Source organism: Furipterus horrens, unplaced genomic scaffold (assembly GCF_987537825.1).
Source record: "Furipterus horrens unplaced genomic scaffold, mFurHor1.1.pri manual_scaffold_17, whole genome shotgun sequence".
Lineage (NCBI taxonomy): Eukaryota > Metazoa > Chordata > Mammalia > Chiroptera > Furipteridae > Furipterus > Furipterus horrens.
The window spans coordinates 33,989,196-34,014,036 of NW_028327187.1; the positions used below are offsets into that span (position 1 = coordinate 33,989,196).

The window sequence follows — 24,841 nt, forward strand, 5'->3', positions numbered from 1 at the left end:
CATTGTTTAAGCACACATTTTCATTACCAGCTTCTATAACCAAATGGTAAAAGAAGGAATGAGTTCTTCAGAGGCATCTTAAGAGTCAGGTGGAAGCATGGACTTGAAAGTAATGCTAGACAACCAGCCGGGGATATTTTAAACTGCCAGGAAGGGAAAAAGAAGCTTTGGGATGTGCAGTGTAATGAGCCAATAATCTCAGGTTTTCAACATTATGAGGACAAAAAGAATTTTAAATTCAAAAATCAGAAATCTGGGGTTCCAGTCGGTAAGCAGGTTTACCAGTTGAGACAATGGCTGGAACTACTTGGTAGACTTGAGCTATGCATGTTTCAGTAGAGTCATCCAAGCTCCCACATTCCACACTTCCTGTTTTAGTGGTATACCAGGGTTCCAAGTTTAATACACAACATCTGTGCTTCATAAGACTTGAAGCCAAATGTTGGGTGATGCCCCATTGGTTAGCTAGCTATATGCAGAAACCAAAATATAATGTGCACAATGTGCAATTTACACTGAAAACACTTGCAACACTCTAAGCAGAGTCAGACATCTTGCAAACTGAAGGCCATTTAGTGCAGGAGAAAATATAAATGGGGCAGATCGATTTTTATTAGTCTCATGTAGTCAGTTGTTGTATAAGGTACCCAGTACCCCAAAGCCATCTTCCTATGTGCATTTTAAACTCTAGAGAGGGAAGAAACCAGGCCTCCCTGCACTTCCTCTACAGCTTAAGCCTTCAGAGAGCTTATTTCTTCAACTTTACAACACAGCCTCCAACCCAAAAGTCCATACTAAAGCTTAATGTCTATAAACATATGTACATACATAACAACAGCGCTCATCCTCTCATTCATCTGGTTAGCCTGTATGCACAGACTGGTCACTTTTGGATGTCCAATGCTATACTTAGTGCTATGCTGGGTGAACGGCATTTACAGTCAAATTTCAACCCAAGTCAGAATTCAGTAGCACATGCAAGATCCACAGATTTACCAAACAGGATAAAAGGGGAACAAGTATTTTAATATTGTCTAATGTGCTATCAACTCTTTGTTTGCAGTATCTGTGGGATATGAATATGAAACCTGCCCTAACTTTATTCTCTGGGAGAAAAGGACAGTCATCTTACAAGGTTTTGAGATGGATGCTTCTAACCTAGGAGGCTGGTCATTAAATAAGCATCATATATTGAATCCTCAAAGTGGTAAGCAGCTTTTAAAATATTCATCAATACTGTTTTCCTAATGCTGTATACACACACACACACATATATGCACACATATGCAATACATATTCATTGTGGAAAATTTGGAAAATTGCAAGGAAAAAATTACCTGTAAGTTTGCCACCCAGAGTCAACCATGTTATTTCCTTTCACATACAACAATCTGATTTCTAATTAGTGTTGGTACAGTGAGACCTCTTCATCACAAAGTTATATGAAACTGGGTTTTACTAGCATTATTGCTCCATCCCAAGTGATTAACAAGTTTATCTGACATTGTAACCAACGTTTTAAAAGTGGAATAATAGTCATAAGTACACCATTATTTTATGGAAAATGCTGCTAATTAAACTATGACATGCATTGATTATAAGATACATACTTATTTCAGAGATGTTTAAACATGGAGCAAAATGTGCACCTTAGAATTAAATAGTCATCTATGTAATACAGTTTTGAAGGGTTTAGTGAACTCGCCCATTATAAACACAGCAACCCTGCAAAGTGGCATTAACCAAATTTAAAGATCAAGAGCCTGAGTCTTAGATGGTCATGCGACCTTCCCCAACGTTGCACAGTCTGTTAAGTGGCTAGAGTCATGTTCTCTTTCTCCTACATAACTGTCTGTATATCCAAAAAGGAGCTAGGAGTAAAGGAACAGTGATGGGTAGAGAGGAGAAGAGGTAGAAAGGAGAGTGCAGCCCTTGACTTCACTTACTGTTAAGGCTCCTAAGTCCTGGATTTAGGAAAAGAAGAAAAAGCACTGAGAACAAGACACTAATGTTTTCAGTTTCTGCCTTCTTTGAGCCACATTTCCTGCTGTCCCATGCTCCTTAGCTTGTAATATACATGTTAAATAAATGAGAAGAAGGGACTGCAGGTGGCACTTGCACCCATGCATCTGTCACACAAACTGATTTTGCTACCCTAGTCATAAATGCTGCAACCCCATTCCTCAACATCCCTTTATATCCTATGGGAAACCAGTCATTAGTGTTGCCATCCAGCTTTCATTTGAACATCTGCTGGTGAGTTTGCACTGTGAAATCACATTCTTTTCCATCTAAAGAGGCAGATACTGGGAAGCCTTCAGTAGAACACGTACTTTGGGTTATTTATCCAGGATTGGGGATGCTAATGTATTGAGGCAGCTACACTCTTGTGTTCGGTCATCCTTGTATCCGTATTACCTTTGTAGAACAACTGGATAACATCTGGTTCTCTTATAAAGTCATGAATTAACCAATGCTAAGAGATCCATTTAATAATCAAACCTATGATCTTACTTTGTTTGCAACACAGTTGGATTAGCCAAGCCAAACAGCCAACACAGACTGGGAAATTTTGATCAGCAAAGCCAACCAGGTTTGCTTAACCCATAAAATGAGAACACCTATCACAGTCCCAGGGTGGGATCCTGAAGGTGAAAGAGTCCATTCCTGTATGCCCCCACTATAGCTCCTTCCACCCTTTCAAGGAAGATTCAAAACTCTATTTCAAATTGTTTATTTTTTAAGAGCAAAGCTTCAAGCCCATATAAAATGTCAACTTCTTTTCCATTGTCAAAAGGAGAATCACAGTTTTAAAAGTACAAAAACGAAAGGGCAGATGCCACTTATTAAATTATTAGGGTTTTTTTTTTGTTTTGATTTGAAAGAGTTTGACATTTTAAGCAGCCGTTTCTTTTCCACTCACTTTTATTGGCTTGTATGGATTGTCTCTTTCAAATGCCTGTCATTGACATTAAACACAGAATGGGAAATGACCTCAATCTAGCCAGCCCCCAGCTGTGTGCTCCCAGTCCTGTAGCCTCTTACCATTTGCTTCACACAGGCTTAAAAATCCAGAACAGAGGGAAGCCACTCAGAAAGTTGGGTTTGGGCCCCCTCTTAATTCCACAAATGTATTCTCTATACCCCTTATTTGCCAATAAATGGTTTTTAGCTAAGAGGTACAGATTTAGTTCTGAGAATCTTTTTAACAACTTTATTGAAGTATAATTTATACACCATGAACTTCACCCATTTTAAATGTACACTTCAGTGATTTTTAGTAAATCACAGAGTTGTGAAGTCATCACTACACAGTTTCAGAGTATTTTCATCATCCCCAAAGGATCCCTGTGCTCACCCCAGCCCCACTAAATCTGCTTTCTGTCTTTTTCTGAGAATTTTATTCTGAGAAAAAAACCTTACTTTCACTTTCTTTTTTTCTTAAGAAATATTGGTCCATTTTGTCATCTCAATTGAAGGCACATTGTTTTTCTAACCACAAACTTATTACACTTGCCAGAAACAGATCTGAAAGCAGCTTTGCCACTGCCTTTCAGCCTGAACTTGGACTCGAACACTCTCTTGGGACATTTTCAAAGTCTAAATCCCACCCACAAAGGCAGTTTTAGAAGCAGGAATGATAAGTGTGAGGAAGCAGCTTTGTGAAGACCAACTGAGAAAGCAGTACTCTTTCCCCCTTAGGTTAGACCATCTTTTCTGACTGATTAAGGCAAGGGTGTCGTCTCTCCAAATCCCCGCACTCTGCTTCTCTCTGGAAAAAGCCTAACTCTTTAGATACCCTTTTTTTTTTTTTTTTTATCTGAGACAGATAGCAGATTAGAAACAAGAATCTATCTTCCCCCAGTTTTCTCTCACTGGTTAAAAAGACACCTGTAATTAGATTGGATGTCTGCTGCCATTCAATTCTTCAGTTTCTCTTTAGCTCCACAATCATCATGCAGTGGGTAGTTTCTAGTAAGCAGTGTTTTCAGACCATTTGCCATTTCCATTGCAGCAATTATATTTGACAATTAACCATTGCTTGTGTAGAATTGTTTCCAAATAGTATTCCTGGTACATATATATGGTTCCTACTTTCACTGAGATAAACACCAGGAACCTGTGTTTTATAATATTATTCATTTGAAATACATCTTCTCAGTGATTAAAGAGATTGCATATTGTTTCTTTTTAAGATAAATCATATCTTTAAAATTATGTGAAATAAAAATGTGTACACAAATCATCTATTACAGAGTAAGCTATTTGTTATAGTATATCTTTATATCAAACGTATCCCCTGGTGTTTCCTACCAGTTGAGTGTTAAAAATTATTCCAAAGAACAATCCAGAGTACTAATTGGGTATTCTCATCTGTCTGAAATGGATGAAGAATTTCCTTTAACTTGGCCTCCAAGATAGACCAGTAGTGTGTCATCAAATGGTTTTACTGGGAGAGGAAGTAAATTTCCATTGATCACACTGGCATATCTCCCAGTTTGTGTTTATATCCTCTAGTCAAGTCCTAAGAGAAATATGTATTGTGTCCCTTGTTGTTCATAAGTCTGAAAAATGGTTTCTTCTTTGAAATCGGCGTGAAGCACCACCCACTGGCTTCCAGAGGGAATTTTTATTTCAAACTTATTTATAAGCTTCAAAAGAAATTCTGAGCAAGGTAGCAGTAGGATATGAGTAGTGTTTTTAAAAGTATGCTTAACTTATTACACAGCAGACTTGGCTTTTGGGGCAGAGAAAAGAAAAACTTAGGAGAGAAAATGTGCAGTAGCTTCCATCCAGTTGGGTTTCTTTGTTGACTGTAAATAAACAATGTACCCAATCCCTAGCAGGAAATTGGCCTTGATGTAAATAATGCGTGTTGTCCTAGGATCATTTGATTCTGTTTTCCAAATGAGCATATATGGCAGAATAAACTGGAATGGAAGCAGCAATAATTGGTCAAGATTTCCAGGAACATAAACAAAATATTTTCAAAGCAACCTTTTGCAGAAGAATCGGTGTTAAATCATTATTGCTAGATGGTATGCCCTGGTTCTATGTAATGGAAGGTTAAACAGAGTCTTGAAACAACAAAAACACCCTTCAAAATGATCTATTTTTGCAGGGCAATACAAAAGGGGTTTGCCCATTTTTGTTTTGATTGCTTCAGCTTTAAACAGGAATGGTAATTTCAGTACACGAGCACTTTAGTACCTTGCATGAAACCAAGACATCAATTGTTGAGATGTAATCAGAAAGTACATTGCCTTATGTTTTATTTCCTTTAATCATTCTTCTTCTTTGATGGAGTGCTGGGCTTTCTAATAGAAAAGGGGAGGTTTAGAATTGCAGGCTTGGAAGAATGGTATAAAATAGCCATCTTTAGTTTTAAATTGCCAGGAGCATGGTAATCACATGTCATTTTGAAGGTAATTGTTAACTATACTGTTACATTGATATAAAAAAAAATGGAGATCTACCTGTGAAAATAGATGTTAATAGCAAATCTGATATTTCCAAGCCAATAATTGGAAATATTTTTAAATGATATACCCTATAGTGCGTTGCTGAAATACTGATATGCTAAACAATTGGTTTTCTCATTTATTAGAGCACAGTCTCATTGGTGGGGTATTCAGTTAGTGATCATCAGGAGATTTCTTTTCACTGATGTTGTACAGATGTCATTCCAGTTCTCATTCACTGTCTCCCAATTCATTTAAATTACAGTATCGATCACACTGCAATAAAGTGTTTTGGGGAAATGAGATTCAGTCTTATTAATCGTATTTAATTAGCTATTCTAAATCTTAAGAAATTTTTTACTGCCTAATAAAGTTATTAATAAATTAATAAGGTAGTGATCTTCAAGATATCTCTTAGTTCTGCAATAGAAGATCAATTTGTTGGGGGATAAACTCATAACTGCTCCTGCAGATCATATGTTGAAAAAAGTACCCAGATATCACCTTGGGAGGGAAAGTAAAAATACTTAGCTAGGAAATCTAAGGACTATATGATGTATAGGATTTCTGTTATCTGGAAAGCCCCTCCCAGGTACATATTTGGTGCCATCGTGTTCTACCTCTTTTATCCTCTTATTAATTTTTGCCAACAATGTTTCTACTTCAGAGTGATCAATAGTTTCTATTGTAGGACTGGGACCAAATGTTAGAAGAAAATTGAGAAAGACATTTTAGGAAATGTTTAGGGAGAGTAACAAGGAGTTTGAGGAGACAGATAGCAGGAGTCATGGGAGAAAAAATAAGACTGCATTCATTCATTTGCTGTCATTTACTTCAGTCTGATACATTGGTATGCCTCCAACAATGTGGATCCTTTACCTGCCCTGGTTCATTTTGAACAAACTTGAGCTATTTATTTAGCACAACTGTTCCTTGGATTATCTGCCTAGGCCTAGCAGGTTTGCAAAATCACTGGGATTTGGACAGGAAACTGTAAGAGACCCAAAGCCTCTTTTCAACATTTACTGCACCGTTATAATGACTTGGCCACAGGGATTGGCACTAAAACCACAAAGGAGTAAGACTGCATGTCTACCTTCAAGGAGCTCATGTTCTAATGGGCAAGGTAGAGGAGTAATGAACAATGCATCGCACAGTGGGGTAAGTGTAATGATAGATAGAGCTATGAAAAACAAGCTGTGAGGCCCTGGCTGGTGTGGCTCAGTGGATTGAGCACCAACCTGCAAACGGAGAGGTCGCTGGTTCAATTCCTGGTTGGGACATGTGCCTGGGTTGTGGGCTGGGTCCCCAGTTGGGGGCGTGTGAGAGGCAACCACACACTGATGTTTCTCTCCTTCTCTTCCCTCCTTTCCCCTCTCTCTAAAAATAAATAAATAAAATACGTATTTTTTAAAAAGCAAGCTGTCGGCACACAGAGGAGGAAGTAACTAATCTTGCCTGGAGAGAACATTGGGGGAGAAGTGAGCTGGGCTCTGAAGGATCAATTAGAGTTCCCCAAGCAGACAACATAAAGAGGGCATTCAAAATAGAAGGAACGGCATATGCAAAAGCAAAGAGGAATGGAACTATATGAAAGTAATTATAAATAGTCCACTATAGCTACAATTCAGCATACAAATGACAGGGCAATGAGAGGAGAAACTGAAGAAGTAGGCAAAGGCCAAATCAGGGAGGACTTTGTATGCCTTAATGATAAGGAATGTGCCCTGGCTGCTGTGGCTCAGTGGATTGAGCATCAGCCTGCAAGCCAAGTGTTGCTGGTTCAATTCCCAGTCAGGGCACATTACTAGGTTGCACGTCAGGTCCCCAGTTGGGGGCGCAAGTGAGAGGCAACCACACATTGATGTTTCTCTCCCTCTCTTTCTCCTTTCCTCTCTCTAAAATAAAAGAAAAGAAAAGAAAGAAACAAACAAATAAATAATTTAAAAATAATAATAATAAGGAATGTGCCCTTTATCCCATAGTGGATACAAACCAACTGAAAGGTTTTAAGCCACAAACTGAAATAATCTCTATGGCAAGCATGTGGATGATGGTTTGGAGATAGGTATACATGAAGATGAGGAGACCAAGAAATTAAGAAACACTGAACTAAAACATAGTGGTACCAATGGAGACATCAAAGCTGGTTCAACATATTTTAAGAGATAGACCAAATGGGGCGGTTATATTAGGTTTAGAAAATGAGGTAAAGAAGAGCCACAGTGATGCCTACATTTCCAACTTAGGTAAATACATGCATGGTGATACCACTTATAATATGATTAGGGAACACAGCAGGAAGAGCAGGGATTGGTAAGGGATGGAAAAATAATGAGTTCAGTTTTAAACTTGTTGAGTTGGAGGTACCTGTGGGGATCCAACTAAAAAGATATCATAGGTGAGAACTCTGGACAGGAGAAAATTTTATCATATAGAGATGGGAGTTAAAGCTGTGAGAATGGATGAGATTGCCCAAAGAGAATGATCACACAGTCTTTGTTACATTTTCATAAGTCAGTATCATTATTTCCTGTACTGATGATAGTGAGATATAGTCCAAAAAAGTGGAAAATTCAAGTCCGTTTCTTATATCTTTCAAGTGCATTCTAGCAGTATGATTTCTTTTCACAGAAGTAGATTACTTTCCTGATTGTGTTTTGCTAAGGTTCATATTAAAATTGACTGATATTCCCTTTTCAGGAACCAGTTGCATACTGAGGGTAATCTGAAGTCAGACATCTATGTGCCAAGCATCAGGAGAAAGTCAGCAAGAGATGAAAAATAAGTCACAGATGATTCACAGAACCTAAAATGAATATAATATCATTAAAAGTTAATCATCAAATTCTTTATTGAGGCATTAAGAATCAGCATTAAAGGGACTGGGTGTATTAACCCACTTCACAGACAGACAAACCGAGGCAAAGCATCATGGTACCATTTGTGGTGGCTATGCAGTTAAACATAACCAAGAGCATTGTGTTGCACTCTCAAGTTTTTTGATGCCAGTGCCAAAGCTCCTTTTTGCTTTGAACAATGGGAAACAAATTAAAATGTTGCAGAGAATATTGTGTAGTAATTGCTTTTGCTTTATTCTTTTTTTTTTTTTTTTTTGATCTAGGAATTATACATAAAGGGAATGGAGAAAATATGTTTATTTCCCAGCAGCCCCCAGTCATATCAACCATAATGGGTAATGGGCACCAACGGAGCGTAGCCTGCACCAACTGCAATGGCCCAGCCCACAACAACAAACTCTTTGCTCCTGTGGCCTTGGCTTCTGGCCCTGATGGTAGTGTGTATGTTGGCGACTTCAATTTTGTAAGGCGAATATTTCCCTCAGGACACTCTGTTAGTATTTTGGAATTAAGGTAAGTATCTTCCAATCTTTATGCTTAGTGGATAAGGATGAGATAACATGAAGAGACAAGACATTGCCAGAAGGAGCAGGACATACAGTTGCCCATATTGTACCACTGAACTAAGATGCAGGAATTAGGGACAAAGGACATAGGTCAGCATGCCTACTCCTCCTACTTGAAGGAGACTTTGAGCACTGCTTTGGAAAACCCAGAAGTGTTGACATCCCTGTGTGTGTGGCTTTCCCTCTGTGCACTGCCATCACCGACATGGATCTCAGTACTTCCAAGTGCTCAGGTAAGTCACTCAACCCTCTCTGGCCACTAGAAGGATGAATCAAAAATATCTATTCCATTCTAGCATAGAGAGGTACTGCCAGATATGAAAGGGTGAACTTTCTAAGTTCTTCAGGTATGATCTTTTGAAGTGGTCACTTCATAAAGAAGAAAATGGAAGTCTGTGTTTGCGTGGCACGATAAAGAAGGAAGAGTGAGGTTTTTTTTTTTTACTCTTTAAAAGCTCTGTCCCTTTGGGGGGAAAATTCAAGCATTCGTCTTTATACTTTCTTACTCTGTTCTGGGAATTATCTTGAGAGTGCAAAGTATTTTGACACACATTGAAAGAAATTCATACTTTTTGGTATTTAATGTTGTGAAGTTACACAAAGGTTATAACTAAGTAAATCATGGTTTAATCATCTTTATTTATCCTTTTCTGGGACTAGCAGACACAAATATATGAAAAGGCAAGCATCCACCCCAGCAAGGATAAGCAGACGTGTTTCTTTTCCCATGGATAAATCTGTAGAGCCTTCCTCCCAGTAGGTTGTAGTAGCTATATCTTTCACACAAGCCTTTGGAACATTAGACTGAAAGTTCCTCTATGTTCTGAAAGATTCTGATGCTGTAATATATTTTGATTCCATACACTAGTGCATAAAACAACTGTTGCCTCAGGCATCACCTCATTGACCCAGAAAGTCTTGGGTCATTTCCAGTTAGCACTTATGTACACAGGAGCATGGAAATTTGAACATATTTGAACATTCCTCAAAATTTTCCAGATTCTTGTGCTTGCTTTGGAATCTACCTCCCTTGTGTCAGACTGAGTTAGTCCTTTACACCTAACTAAGGAAATCTTCTAGTCCCATGCCCCCATCTATTTTTCATATTAATTCACTTCAGTTTTAATACATTCCTTAATTATAATTGCAAACGCTGCCATGGAGAACAAAGCTGTTAAATCCCTTGGCTAATAAAAAATAGACTGTAAAATTAAGATTTTATAAAGATAAAGCACATCTAGAGAGTCTAGAGAAGTGCTAATTCATACCACCCTGCCCTAATCAAATGTCCATGTACCTCAGGATGTCACACCTCACAGGGACTTGTCATTTCCAGCAGTATATCTTTCTGGGCAATGCTTACTGGAAAGTCAACGAGAAAGGCCAGGAGAGTTGTATGCCTGGATTTGGAAATGTCTATACAACATGCTAGATTGTCTTCAAAATCCTAGGGAGGCTCTGTCTACTTGATGCTGAACATGGATGGAACACTGAACAATTCATTCACCATCTGAATGACAGAGACCTTGTCTCACTGAGCCTATATAAGGAACTTTAGAAAGCTAATTCTATATAGTCAAGTCCTCAAAGAAAAGAAAACATAGGATTATCTATAAAAACAAAGAAATTACTATAAAGAAGCCCCAGCTAAGTTTAGCCCTTTCTGTTGTAATTTAAATGCAGATTTACCTAAGGTGGAGTAATCATCATTCACTGAAGAGAGCCTCCCTTGGTCAAGGATCCTTCACAGTTCACACGTTTGCATTTTAGTCCAAAGCACCTTATGGCTTTCAACACAAAGTCATTTGAAGAATAAAATAGAATAACTTGGGCCCTAATTGCAAAGTTATTTTCTCAGTATAAAGGAAAGTTAACTTCTGACAGTATGAAGTATTGTCCAACATCTTTATTTAGTCTTACACTTCAGCACTGTTTTCTCTCGCCACAGCTCTTCATACACATAGGCATGCACACACCGTGGGCTCGCATACCTAGGCTCTCTCACTTAGCCTGAGTCTTCCTAGATGGCTCTTGTGAGCTACCATCCTTTAGAGCAGCTCTTCTTAACATTTTTTTTTTTTTAATTCTCAGATTCCTTTGAGAATCTACAGGGGTGGGCAAAAGTAGGTTTACAGTTGTTTGTATGAAAAAGTATATAATACAAGTATAAATAATAAGAACAAGCTCTGTGTTTCATGTACTCAACTGCAAAACTACTTTTGCCCACCCCTGTATTAAAGACTATGTATGAGCCCCTTCCCCAGAAAAAAACAAACTCACACAAAATTATACATATAATTTCAGAGGCTCACATATTTTCTCTCTCTTTCTGCCTCTGCATTCCCCCCACACACACCCAGAATCTACTCTCATCGCTGAAGCCCCTTCATAGATTCATGTGTAAGATCCTATGCATTAGGTTAAAGGAGAAAAAATAGTTCTCCCTTCTCTACTCTAACACCTCTGTATTTAGCCATCAGAGAAATGAACTGACTGAACATATATGATCATTCTGACCTATCTGACAGATAATTCCCTAACTGTGTGACTGTAGTCAAAACCATCGAACCACTTTATGTCAGCAAACATTGTCTGTCATGTTTACTCAGAAACTAATATAATTATTAGATTTGGTTTTTTTTAAGTATCCTGATCAGTAACCTGTACATTGCATCTTTCACATGTGATTGGTGAATTTATACATTTGCTTCATTATTTCTCCAGATTTAAACTTCCTAGAGAGAGATAAGTTGATATAACAAGACTTTGCTATCTTAAGAACTATAATGTCCATTGAGTTCTACTGCATGTAGATAGAAACTGTATTTTATACTAGTTTTTTTATTTTAAAATCTGTTACTTTAATTGCCCCCACCATGTGCATATAATTCATTTTACTTGGTTGAGTCATCTGTTTCCTTGGAAACACAGACTAATATAGTCATTATGTTATTTGTTGCATTTTAAAACTGTGAATAGAAGAGCAATATTGTCAATAGGTCATTACATAAAGAGATAGAGAACGTTCTATGTCTTCACTCTCTGTCAGGTTATTCATCACATAACTTAACTTCACTTCTCTCTACTTCCCTGTCTATAAAATTGACTTCAAGTTAATATTTGAGCATTCTCTTACGTGTTTTATACAGTTTCACTTGTTTTAAGATCCACAGATGTATAGTTCTTGGCTCAAAGTTTGATGAAACATTGACAGAATATAAAGCTTGCTTTTACTGGTGTCCTTCTAGACTTTGTTCCTTTCCATCCTATGTTCCACAATGGGTCACATCAGACAATTCCAGATGCTCCTTGACATTTCAAAGATTGGAAGACTACCAGTGTTCTATTTCTTGTATTTAAGTATATAGTACCTTTTGCCTGTTCACTGCAGATTTCATCCACATGTACAAATCTTAGTGCTTCCTTCCAGTGGGAAATTGAGGTAAGATAATAAAAAAGGAGAGCTTATAAAATCATGCAATTAAACATAAGGGAGTGTCAAAAATACATTCTCTGAAAATTTTTTTAAAGATAGAGTTATTTCTAGTTTATGTCTAGGTATCTCTAATGATTTTCCTCTCATGTTCAAGTTTTATACACACACGTATGCACACATGCACACATACATACACAGACACGCACATGTATCTGTAACATGAAAGGGACATCACAGATTTGTGAACTTAGTGTTAGAAGAGTCCATAGGTGTATTTGGTGCAACATCCCTGACAGTTGATCATCTCTACTTTGTTTGATCTCTTTCAATAACAAGAAACGTAAATATACCTCCAGACAGCACATTGCATCTTTGGAGTGCTCTGTTAGAAAACTGTTCCTTATAGTGAGCCAAACTCTGCCGTCATGGAACATCTACTCAGTAGTGTCAAATGTTAACATCAAAAGCACCCAAAAGCCACTTCCCTCTTGATCTGATGAACTTCCTCAAGTATGAAAATAGATATCAGATGTTCCTGAGCTTTCTTTTCTTCAGTCTAAATATCCCGAAGTCCTTCAACTATTTTTCATCAATTATTACTTTCTTTTTCCTTTGATTATGGTCTTAGGGCCACGTTTCAGTTTTCTAAAACTAACAGGGATAATTATATAAGTAAAAATAGGAAACACATATCAAGTGCTCTGCAAGAATTCAAACATGAATACCCGTCTTACTCTCCTCTCATCTTCTAATTTCACAAATCTATTAGAAAACCTGTTAAGCATGACTAGAAATGATTTATTCTTTATGAAAACCTCATGCTGTTACTGTTCAAGATGCTGTGACTCTTCAGATATTTAAAATGAAAGATAGAAGAAAATAAGAGCCTGGTAAATGCTTCTTGATACCTTGAGTAATTTGGATTCAACAAATGTCAATGTAACATGAAAATTTCTCATGAGATTTTACTGTTTCCTTTACAATGACTGGTTAATATTTACTCCATTGTTCTCAGGACTAAACTCCTGTCATTGACTGGAGATCGAGTAGAACAGAAACAGCACCCACTCAGGGACAGTTAGCATGCTGGGGGGCAGTGCAACTTGTAGAGTGCTCTGCTGAAGGAAAAATGGAACCCGGACTTTGAGAGCTCTGATATTATCTGAGAAATTACCAAGAACCATCCTCTTGTTGGCAGCAGAGCTACAAATAGAAAAAGACTACATGTAAATGAACTAGGTAGTTATCTCCCTAGTGTGATCTCATATCTTAGCAGTGACGTTTAAAGGTTCCCTTCACCTCACCCAAAAACATATTCACTGGCCTTGCACAGATCCCCAAGTTTCTACTCTAAGAAATGTGTTCCTTTGAGTTGGGACATTGCATTTCTAAAAGTCCCCACCACAAGAACATCTGTTTGAATGACCCATCAAGCTAAAATCATCAGTTCCTGGACATGGATGGGTTTATCAGTTTGATTTTCAAAGGAACTGCTAGCTGAAAACAGAGCTCTAAAACGCAAGCTGAGTAAGTTATGATAAGGGTAAGGGACAGAGCTGGAGCATGGGGGAGGATAGTCTCAAATAAGTATTGCTGGAGTCGTTGGAAGCAAGTCAATAAATGGCAGGACTGGGAACTTGGCCTTCAGAGGAAGAATTCCGTGGAAGGATGATCAGGGAGGAAAGTCTGTTTTTCAACATCAGATATTTCTGGCTAAGTATTAAGAAGAGAAGCTGAGAACAGCATGAAGGACAAGTCAAGTGTTGCAGCACCACAGAGCAGGCAGGAAAACTAGTGATGCCAGGTCACTAGACAGCAACTTCAGGGTTGGTACAGTCTCGCTTTCTCCATCCTCATGTCACAAAAACATAAAAAGAAGAGGCTGAACATTGTGCTAAGTGAAAGAAGCCAGACACAAAAGGAAAAGAATAGCTGTTCTATTATTTCATTTATATGAAATGTCCAGAATAAGCAAATCTATCGGGACAGAAAGCAGAGTAGTGGTTGCATGGGGCTGAGGTAAGTGAGGAATGGGGAGCGACTGCTTATGGATACAAGGTTTCTTCAAGAGATTATGGAACTATTGTGGAATTGGATAATGGCAGTGGTCGCACAACTCTATGAATGTAGTAGAAAGAACTGAATTGGACTTTTTTATAAGGGAAAATTTTATGGTATGTGAATTACATCTCAATAAAATTTTGTAAATATTTTATTTATTTTTAGACAGAGGGGAAGGGAAGGAGAAAGAGAGGGAGAGAAACATCAGTGTGCAAGAGAAACATCGATCCAATCCCTCTCACACACACCAAACTGGGGACCTGGCTTACAACCCAGACATGTGCCCTGACCAAGAATTGAACAGGCAACGTTTTGGTTTGCAGGACAATGCCCAATCCACTGAGCCACACCAGTCAGGGCTCAATCAAATTTTTTAAAATAAAAAAGCATAGATGGCCCCTTTAATCATGTAGATCCTGAACAAAATCAAAGATCAACTTCAAGATCCTACCATCAGGAGCATTCCTTGCTCTAAATAGATTTGCAATTCCACTCCTTTCTTCAAGTCAGTTGCCAAGCAGTGATGCCACCGATGGGCTGAGGCCCTCATGAAGAGCTCACACAGTGGCACCTCAGCATGCAGGTTGTTAGCTAGACAGCAGACAAACTTTGGTGGTGTCTCACTCCTAAATCCTTAACTAAAATAATTCTGAGACAGAACAAGGTCACACGCTGGAAATAAATTCCATCATTTTCACTTCCTTCCTCTGAGATGTTAATGAGAGAAACTGCTCTGCATAATATGGGACATCTTTCCAAATTGAGAGTGACATTATTGGCAGGATCAGAAGCAGCTGCAGGAAAAGCAAACCATCCCTCTCCCCACTCCTTGCCATCACCTAAGAATTTCAAAGCTCTCTGTAGCCATAGAAATGGTTCTGTACAATGAGGATCTGTTACAGGTGAAATCATGTTTTAATGAGGTCGTTCTAGTACTTTCACAAGTCAACTTCCTTCAGAAGAATCAACCATGTAACAATGATTAAAGCCAGGCTCCAGCACACTCACACTGTAATTTAGAGGCTATGAAAACAAGCAAGTGTCTAGAGGCAAAGAAACTCATAAAGGTTCAAATGCCTGAGGCCAGTTTTCTAATCAGAGCTCCCCTTTCTTACCTCTTGACCTTTTGTGTCAACCCATAGGATACCTACCCTTTTGAGGCAGGCCAAGGAAACAGAAAAGTCAGTGGCCTTGGCCAGATAGCTCAGTTGCTTGTAGTGTCTTCCAAATACGACAGGATTGTGGGTTCGATCCCCAGCCAGGGCACATACAAGGATCATCTAATGAATGCATAAATAAGTGGAACAACAAATTGATGTCTTTCTTTCCTTTCTTGCTCTAAAAAAGAACAATAAATTTTAAAAAGAAGGAAGGAAGGAAGAGACCTATGGCCCAATGAGTAAAATCCCAGGAATTTTCTCTTAATTTAAAGAGTGTTTAATCAGTAGTCGCAGATAGCTCAAATGAAATTATTTTGTGTCTCTTCTTCTTTCCTGATGTTCTAAAGAATAAGAACATTAGTTTCTAGTTTAGATTAAAAGATTTGTCATCTTTGTGTTTTTCAAAATGACATAAAGGGCCAGGTTTAAAAGAATTTTAAAGTTAAAATGACTGTATTTCACAGATTATTACAGCCTTTTAATTCTGGGCAGATTTGACCCAAAGTCAGGCTTGTCACAGACTACATTCCCTGTGTGAGAAGTCTCATACCAGGTCCCAGAGTGAAATACTGCCATCAGTACCCTATGCCAAATGACTTACAGACCAGGGGTCCCCAATATGTTCTGCTTCTTTTGACCTGACAGTCCTGTGTCTCCCACTCCAGTTGCCCCCTTGGAGGGTGACATCTGGAAGACACAAGGTCCCAATAATTGATGCACATAATGTTTTATTGAAGCTGTTTTGATACCAGGGACATTCTGTCATGGTCTAAGCGAGAACCTTTATACTTTAAATTTTTTAAGTTTTTAAAATATTGCTGAGTAATTTACTAATGCACACAAGAGATCGCCTTTCCTCATCTCTGAGATCATATGAGTGTCTTAGGGTTAGGTTTGGGATGCCAGTTGGCACCCAAGACTCAGTACTAAAATGGTGATTTTGCATCTTGATAAGGTGGCTTTCAAAACAGAGTCTAGAATGTTCAGACCCTTTTCAGGGGCTCCTACCTCAAACACAACCCAGTAGTTTTTAAACCTTATTCTGTGTCAGAATCACTAGCTGAGTTTTAAAAATAAAATTCCCACGTTCCACTCCCACCTCGAGATTCTGATTCAGTACGGCTGGGGAGAGCCCCAGGATATTGAACATATGACCAGAATCCAACTGATTCTGATAAAAACAGTCCAGAGAAGACATTTGGAAAAAAACTGCCTTAGAGTTTTCCTACCTACCAAACAGGATGTTCAATCACCTAGATAGGATCTTAGGGGGGGGGAAAGCAGTAGGGACTGGGTCCACTGTGGTTTGCACGTCTGACTAAATGATCCCTATGGAGTCTCTCTGACAGCCACAAGCTGAGTTAGGAATGGGTGTGTCTGGTGAGATTTGGCTTGTTGAATGATACTGATGCCTCTCTATTTGCTTTTACTTGCTACTCGTGGATACCTTGTACACCCTAGAAACAGAGATACCAGACATAGGTAAGCAAATCACATGGGCAGCTGCCTAATGCCCCTTTCTTGCCTAAGAGGCCACTTCCTAATAATGTGCTAACAGGGAAATTTTACTTCTTAAATAAGGTTAAAGGAATAATGTGAAAGTGGACTTGGAAGTTATGACTCAGGTAAGTGTCTTTCAAAAAAGAGAACTCCACTAAGAGGGAATTTTCTGGAGAATCAGAATATACTGAAAAGAAAACAAGATAAGTGAAAGCTGGCAGTTCAGTACTTTATGAGAAAGCAAGGCTTTAAGTCTCTCTGTTTTCCTTAGGTGATATCACAACTGAGACTGTACGTTCAAATAGCTTCCATGGTTTGAAGTTGCAGGTAGAGAGAAAGGTAGTGCAGCAGTCTTCCTAGGTCCAGAAATATAGTTGCTGAGAGTATTAAGAGACCACAATGACCTTGTTGAATAAGATGTTTCCTTTTTCTTTTTATGTGAGCTCATGGTTTCTAGCTCTTCCCACCACAAAGAAATAATAGGAAAGCTTTAAACTGACCATTTACCGACAATGGCACAAAGCTCTGAAATTAATCATAATGAGTATTTCTATTCAATTTGTTTACGCATTACACTTGTCAAAACTGTTCTAAATTACCTGAAGTTACCAAGGAGAAAATTGAATTTGTTCACTTCCGAATGCCAATTGCCATCACAATGGCACTGATAGGATTTTTAATTTGGATTTTGTTTGGGAAGATGCCACTTCCTAAATGCCAGTGCACACGCTCAGCCTTGTTACTTTGGCATAACTAATTTCTTAAGAAAATTAAGTTGGTTGTCAAATTGCTTACTGGTAAAGTGTAGCACAGTATTAATTATAAACATTAATTGCCCATTTTACAATCTATGTGATTTCTAACTAGCATGAATGAAGTGTTTTTGCTAAGTTGAAAGGCATTGCCCGCGTGTAAAACTAACCAAGAAGGTGACAGCAAGTCTAACAATGATACTCTGAGAGAAATCTTCACATAATCCAAATTGCAATGCACGTCTAGACATGAGGGATTAGAATAGATTGGAATTTCACCCACTGTTTTTTTCTTTCTCGGGTATGGCATGTTTTCAGAAAGTAGAAAGCAACCATTTTCAAAAGAACTGAAGTACACTTGGGAAATGGCACGAAATGGCAAGAAATTACATATCACTATAGGAGACCTACCTGACTGTTGGCTGTCAAGAAAATAATATTAATCAGATTTGAATTTGGTTTGTTGGGCTATTCCATTTTCTAAAGGCCAGTGCACAAAGTTTAAGAACAGGCTCGCTGAACAAAATAGGATATGCTGCTCAGGTTGAAGAAGTCAAGAACACTATTTTTTTTTCTTTACCACCTTCAGAACGAGAATATTCTGAAGGTATTTTGTACTCCCAGTCACATACGATCAAATCTAATCTTAGTCCAGGCACAGTCTTGTTAGTGACCCTGAGCAAGCCCTCTATGTGTCTAGGTTTCCCCAGCTGAGATTTGAGAAGAATGATAATTCTAACTTCCCTCACAGGCACATTGGGGAGAGTCAATAATAAATGAGTGTAATACATTCCAAAGTGCCTTTGTACGAATAACATTTCTCTTGGAAAAACAGCCCATGGACTTTTCCTAAACAAAACCTGACTCATCTGGCTTAGGTGAAACTTCCATAACTAGGCTACCACAGTATTGAAGCTGTTTCAAGGAAAGGTTGTGACCCCTTCTTCTTTATTCTAGAAAGATATAAGGGCACTGGAGATATTTTATTCTGAAGACAAACATTTAAATATATACAAACATTTATTCAAACCCCTAGTTAAGCAATCTTTGCGACAAAGATGCCTTTTCTGATATGACTACCAAATCAATTCTGGAGTCTATTAGGGCCCTTTACAGTTTATTTACAGCAGCTGTCATGGTGGTTCCAGGGTTGACAGTGTCCCCGGAATCTACCATATTCTCATTTGATGAAGGTAAGTAGAAAAAAAATCAAGTATTCCAATTGGATCTGATTTTTTTTTCAATTAAAACTATAAACTGGCTCTCAAATCAGCACTTGACTGCCTTTACCGTCATTAACATGCATAAATATGCTTAGAGGGCAAGTACAGTTACAAATAGAATCAGGAACACACCAGTCCTTAAGGCTATCTTAATTATTCCAATGACCTCTCCCCTCCATTTTGCTTGGCTAAGTAGCCAAGGACTGAATGCTTCCTTGTCTTAGTTTCATGTCCTTCAGTTTAGTTTAGTTCAGCACTTACTGGCATCAACTCTGTCAGACACCCCGTTGGCACTGAGGATAGAGAGATGATATGGTTCCTGCCTGCAAAGAGCTCATAGTGTAGTTGGAGAAATATGTGAAAATAATAGTGCTTAATGCCCAGCACTCAGACCTTAGTTTCTAATCCTATTCTCCAACAAAAGGAACCATGGGTCCTTAGAGAAATGACTCATTCTAGTACTAGGGCAAGGGTTATATAAGATGAGCCTGGAGCATCATGTAGTTCTAGAAAGTAAGGAAGTGGAAAAAGAATAAAAGAAAACCACATATGGCAAAGGGGCACACAAGCCAGTAGAAATTCTGCTCCCAAGGGCTAAAGCTGAAACAATTCGAGCAACAAAATAAAGTAGCATTGGATTTTAATGCAAAGTATAAAACAAATATCTTTGAGTCCATAGTGCTATAAGTGGTTTTAAGTCATAAAGAAATGGAGGAGAAGAGATAAAGCTCTCATGCAGAAGAATTCTAGATAATCTAGGAGATAGTCCATCCCAAAGGAGGTGGAATCTAAGTCCCCACTTCTTAGATATTACCTTCGCTGGAAGACTTCCTTCCAAAAAGTACAATATGAAGCATGGGAGAGAGAGATAAATTTTACAGTGGAGAAACCTGACAAACACTACCTCAGCCAAGTGATCAAGGTCAACATCAATGGTGATAACTTGATATATGTACACTTGATTTTGATTTGATGGAAATGGCACTTTACCCCTGTGATCTTCCTCCCCAAAACTTATAAACCCTAACTATGAGAAAAAAAAATCAGACACATTTGAGCAGAAGGTATCCTACAAATACCCAAGCAATACTTCTTAAAACTATTCAGGTCATCAAAAATAAGAAACGTCTAAGGCCATACCACCCTGAACATGCCCGATCTCATCTGATCTTGGAAGCTAAGCAGGGTCGGGCCTGGTTAGTACTTGGATGGAAGAAATAAGAAAAGTCTGAGAAACTATCACAGGCATGATGACTAAATATAATTTGCTATCGTAGATGGAATCTTGGAACAGAAAAAGGACATTAGGTAAAAACTAAAGAAATCTGAATAAAGTATGGACTTCAGTTAATAATTTTTTTTAAATAATGCTAGTACAATGTGATAGGTGTTAGGTCATGTGTCCCTCTCTCTGTTCATTTCTCTCCCTCTCTGCTTTTCTTATTGTAACTCTTGGATTTATGACCATCATAGCCTGTGGATTGATCTGACTCCCCCAGTAGACTGTGAGTTTCATGAAGAAAGGGGCTATATCGTGTACTGTAGGTCTCTCAACGATAGCACAGTTCCTAGGCACATTGTCTGCACTCAGTAAACACATTTTTAATGAATTAATGAACAAATACACAATACAGAAATAGTAACAAGGAAGGAGTTCAGGTGATAGATAACGGGGCCTTAAACTAATGACAGTGGAGCTAAAGAGAAATGAGCAGATTAGAGAAGAGTTTAGAAGGTAGAATTTTTTTTTTGAAGGATGATGTTTTACTGGATATGGAGAATGATGGAAAAATGGTTTCTGGTTTGACAACTGAGTATGATATAGAATTCTGAGCAGTGACCACTTTACAGATCAAACAAACAGAAAAACAAACACACTTTCTCTCCAAGCTCTCGTGGTTTATTGGGGGTTACAAATACAACTACAAAAAATGGTAATATAATCCCCAGAATAGAGGTGAGTGTGGTACAAGCATCCCAGACTGGAGATCCACCATTCTAGAGAATGCTGGAGTAAAGCTTTAAAAGACAGGTGGAATTTATTAACTGCAGAAAGACCTGTACCACACCAAGGAATGTTAAAATGTGCTTAAAAATTTTAAAGGTAAGAGTCAAATGATCAGGGTGACACTGGAGGTAGTGTGGGGGGGGAATGGATTTTAGATTTCAAAAACAGCTCCTATGGACAGGACTATAGAAAATATTACAGGCCAAAGATGGTGAGAGTTAGAGCTACTGGAATGGCTGAAGAAGTCAAAGAAGAGAATGGTTCTGAGAGCTCGTTTAGGGGCTCAATTGCGCTTGGAGAGAAAAGGAGGGAGTAAGGGTTCAACTTCCAGGTTTCAGGCTTAGATAATGTCAACAGTACGTGAACCTTAGGTTCAAGCAAATTATCCCCTAAACCTAAAGGTTACTGCAGCCATCAAACAAATGAAATTAGGAAGAATTAAAATTAATGAATGAACTCAGCCATGTATGCAGATAAAAAATATCACAAGAGACCCCATGTGAATATGTAATTGAAGAGTTTCAGGAATACCAAATCCAGTCACCTTTAGGAGGTATAGCTGATTGTGACTATAACTTAAAAAAAAAAAAGGTCAAATATAATCAATTCTATCATGTCCTGAAAGAAGAAAAACGTGGACTAGAGTAGTATGGCAGTCAGCTAAAAAGAAGAAGAAGAAGAAGGAGGAGGAGGAGGAGGAGGAGGAGGAGGGGAAGGGGAAGGGGAAGAAAAGAAGAAGAAGAAGAAGAAGAAGAAGAAGAAGAAGAAGAAGAAGAAGAAGAAGAAGAAGAAGAAGAAGAAGAAGAAGAAGAAGAAGAAGAAGAAGAAGAAGAAGAAGAAGAAGAAGAAGAAGAAGAAGAAGAAGAAGAAGAAGAAGAAGAAGAAGAAGAAGAAGAAGAAGGAAGAAGAAGAAGAAGAAGAAGAAGAAGAAGAAGAAGAAGAAGAAGAAGAAGAAGAAGAAGAAGAAGAAGAAGAAGAAGAAGAAGAAGGAAGAAGAAGAAGAAGCAGCTAGGAGAGAGAAAGTTTGGCAATGTATCTTGAACACAACCCTCCCTAAGCAACACTCCTCTACCTTGGTAAACAGCTTTCAATTTACAGCAGGAACCTGGAAGGGATGATAGTGTCTGCCAGTGAGCCAGGAAGCCCGGCAGAGAGGTAGGTTTATGAGGGATGGGGAAGGCAGGAAAAGAGAATAACTTAGTGTTTGGGATTTGTTGAGTTTGAGGTGACTGGGAGACTTCCAGGCAGTCATCTAGTAGCTATTTGGAGAACTGGGTATGAAAGGTATGTATCAGAAAAATGACCTCCTGGGACTTAGTCTCTTCTGTTTTTTCCTCTACCCACAAATGGATGGTATTGAAATATCAGTATCATTACAGGTTATCAGTATACAGTGAATTTGTTTTATATCCAGACTCATTACTAGAAAAACAAAAAAGTATCATTACAGGTTATCAGTATACAGTGAATTTGTTTTATATCCAGACTCATTACTAGAAAAACAAAAAAGTATCCATCTCCTCAGTACATAAAAAGGAAGGTACTTGAACTCCATCTGTTAAAGAGAATTTTTCCATTTGTAACCAAAGGCAGACCCCAGGGGTGCCTATTGAACCAATTGCTTTGAATAACTTTAATTTTCTCTTCCTTAGCACAAGTCCCGCTCACAAATATTATCTGGCTATGGACCCTATGTCTGAATCACTTTATCTATCAGACACCAATACTCGAAAAGTCTACAAGTTGAAATATCTCGTGGAAACAAAAGATCTGTTCAAGAATTTTGAAGTGGTGGCAGGAACAGGTGATCAGTGCCTTCCCTTTGACCAGAGTCACTGCGGAGATGGTGGGAGAGCATCGGAAGCTTCGCTAAACAGCCCTCGAGGTAAAAAGAAATCCTTTGGTCATCTAAAGATTTCATTTGACTTCTCAAAATCTTGAGACTGTTGCCATGCTGTAGTCAATCTTACTATGCCTGGGACAGACATCATCTCTGCAGTCCATCCCAGAAGATAGGCTTATTCAGGACTAATGTTTAGCCAATATGCATTAGTATAGTCAAAACCATTATTAAAATATTGAAATGTTACTTTTCTGGTTGATAGTTAATTATTGCCCAGAACCCTGTGAGTGTATCCCTGACATCCCAGCCTTTCCCCAGAGAGTACTTCCTGGAAACTCTCAGCCATCCAACAACTAAAGGGTTATTAATCCCAGCTGGAAAAGAGCCTCAAGAATGTAGGCTTTTTGCCCTGGCCAGTGTGGCTCAGTTGGTTGCATCATTATCCAATAAATTGAAAGGTCAGTGGGTCAATTCTGGTCACGGCATATGTCTGGGTTGCGGGTTTGGTCCCTGGTCCGGGCACAGACAAGAGACAGTTGGTTAGTGTTTCTCTGATCTCTCTCTCTCTCTCTCTCTCTCTCTCTCTCTCTCAAATCCTTGAGCATAAAAAAAAAAAAAAAAAAGAATTCAGGCTTCTTCTAGCACTGTAAACATTTAAATATGTTGACTATGTCACGGACTCCAGACATTTCTGGCTTTTGCTTAACAACCAACCTTTAATGAACCTTTCCTCCATTAATTTATCTAAATCATTCTTGAAGCTATTTATATTTTCAGTTTATATCACCCCTAGGATAACAAAGTCCAATTCTTGTTGCCTTTTGTGGGAGCTTTGACTTTCTTTATATTCATCCTAAATTTACTTCTCACTCTTTAAGGGGCAATGCTCGACTCTATTGCCTGGGATTTGTGCATAAATCTGTTTTCCTGATCAACTTCATGATTTTACGGACTTGGATCATATTCCTATGATCATATGTCACAAGCTTAAGGATAGTCAAGTTTTAAGTCTATTATCATATATCATCCACCCTATCCTTAATTATTTAATCATTCTTCTCTATTCCTTCTCCAAGATGGTGTGTGTGGTGCTTTTATTTTAGTAGGTTTTATGGACTATTCATTTTAGTGGGTTTTAAGAGGCTAGCGGTCTTTTAAAACTATTACACAAATATAACACACTTGTTGCACAAAAATTAAATAGAGTGAATGCAAAAATATTTTTAATTAAAGTCACCCAAAAGCATACCCCATATAGAAAAACGCTGTTAACATTTTGGTGTATATCTATGTAGACTTTTTTCTAGGCATATCATATATTTTATTCTCTACTAATAGAATAATATTATAGGATGCTTTTCTAAAATATGATTTTCATATTTAACTTATTATTAACATATTTCCATGCTAAGAAAAGATATAGTGAGATCAAAGTGTTTAATTTGTTAGATGATCACTTATTATTTCAAATATTAAGAGGTTACTCTTCAGCCATTTGCCATTTGCCATATGGGGATGAAATTCCAACCACAATCAAAGTTTAAAGTTTTCCTTTTCTTCAAGGCCATGTTCAAGTTATATCTGTGTCTTTCATAAAGCCCCTCTGGCTAATCCCAGCCCATTAAATCAGAATTTCTCTAACAGTGTCTAGGCTACCCAATTATCACATGATTATATTTTGCCTTCTTTTACTTTCCAGTTCTTTCATGAATGGGAGGTTTTTTATTACTGAAATTGCCTGGGATGAGACACTATGTCTAATATTTCTTTTGAATCATCCCCACCTCTCAAGCAATATCTGGCACATGTTTATTGTGTAATTGATCAGTTAGGTAACTTTTATCCACACCAAGTATTCCTAACAGGAATTTCACTGGTGCTTAAAGAAAATAAACTTTTTTCCCTAAGGGAACATAAATCCCCCAAATACTATGTTAAAGTGTTTTGAAATGTTTTATCTTCTCTTGTG

General features: G+C 38.1%; 1 protein-coding gene across 5 annotated transcripts in view; it reads left to right on the forward strand.

Annotated features, from left to right (window-relative positions):
• TENM1 (teneurin transmembrane protein 1) overlaps positions 1–24,841 on the forward strand; it is a 730,204-nt gene that overhangs the window by 579,650 nt on the left and 125,713 nt on the right. For 3 of the 5 annotated variants that reach the window (XM_090265126.1, XM_090265128.1, XM_090265130.1), the window contains 4 exons: positions 1,064–1,207; positions 8,587–8,836; positions 17,008–17,028; positions 22,682–22,914. In XM_090265126.1, coding sequence (XP_090121252.1) covers positions 1,064–1,207; positions 8,587–8,836; positions 17,008–17,028; positions 22,682–22,914 — 648 coding nt within the window. The remainder of the gene's footprint in view (positions 1–1,063; positions 1,208–8,586; positions 8,837–17,007; positions 17,029–22,681; positions 22,915–24,841) is intronic. The other 2 variants (XM_090265127.1, XM_090265129.1) reach the window with 1 other exon arrangement.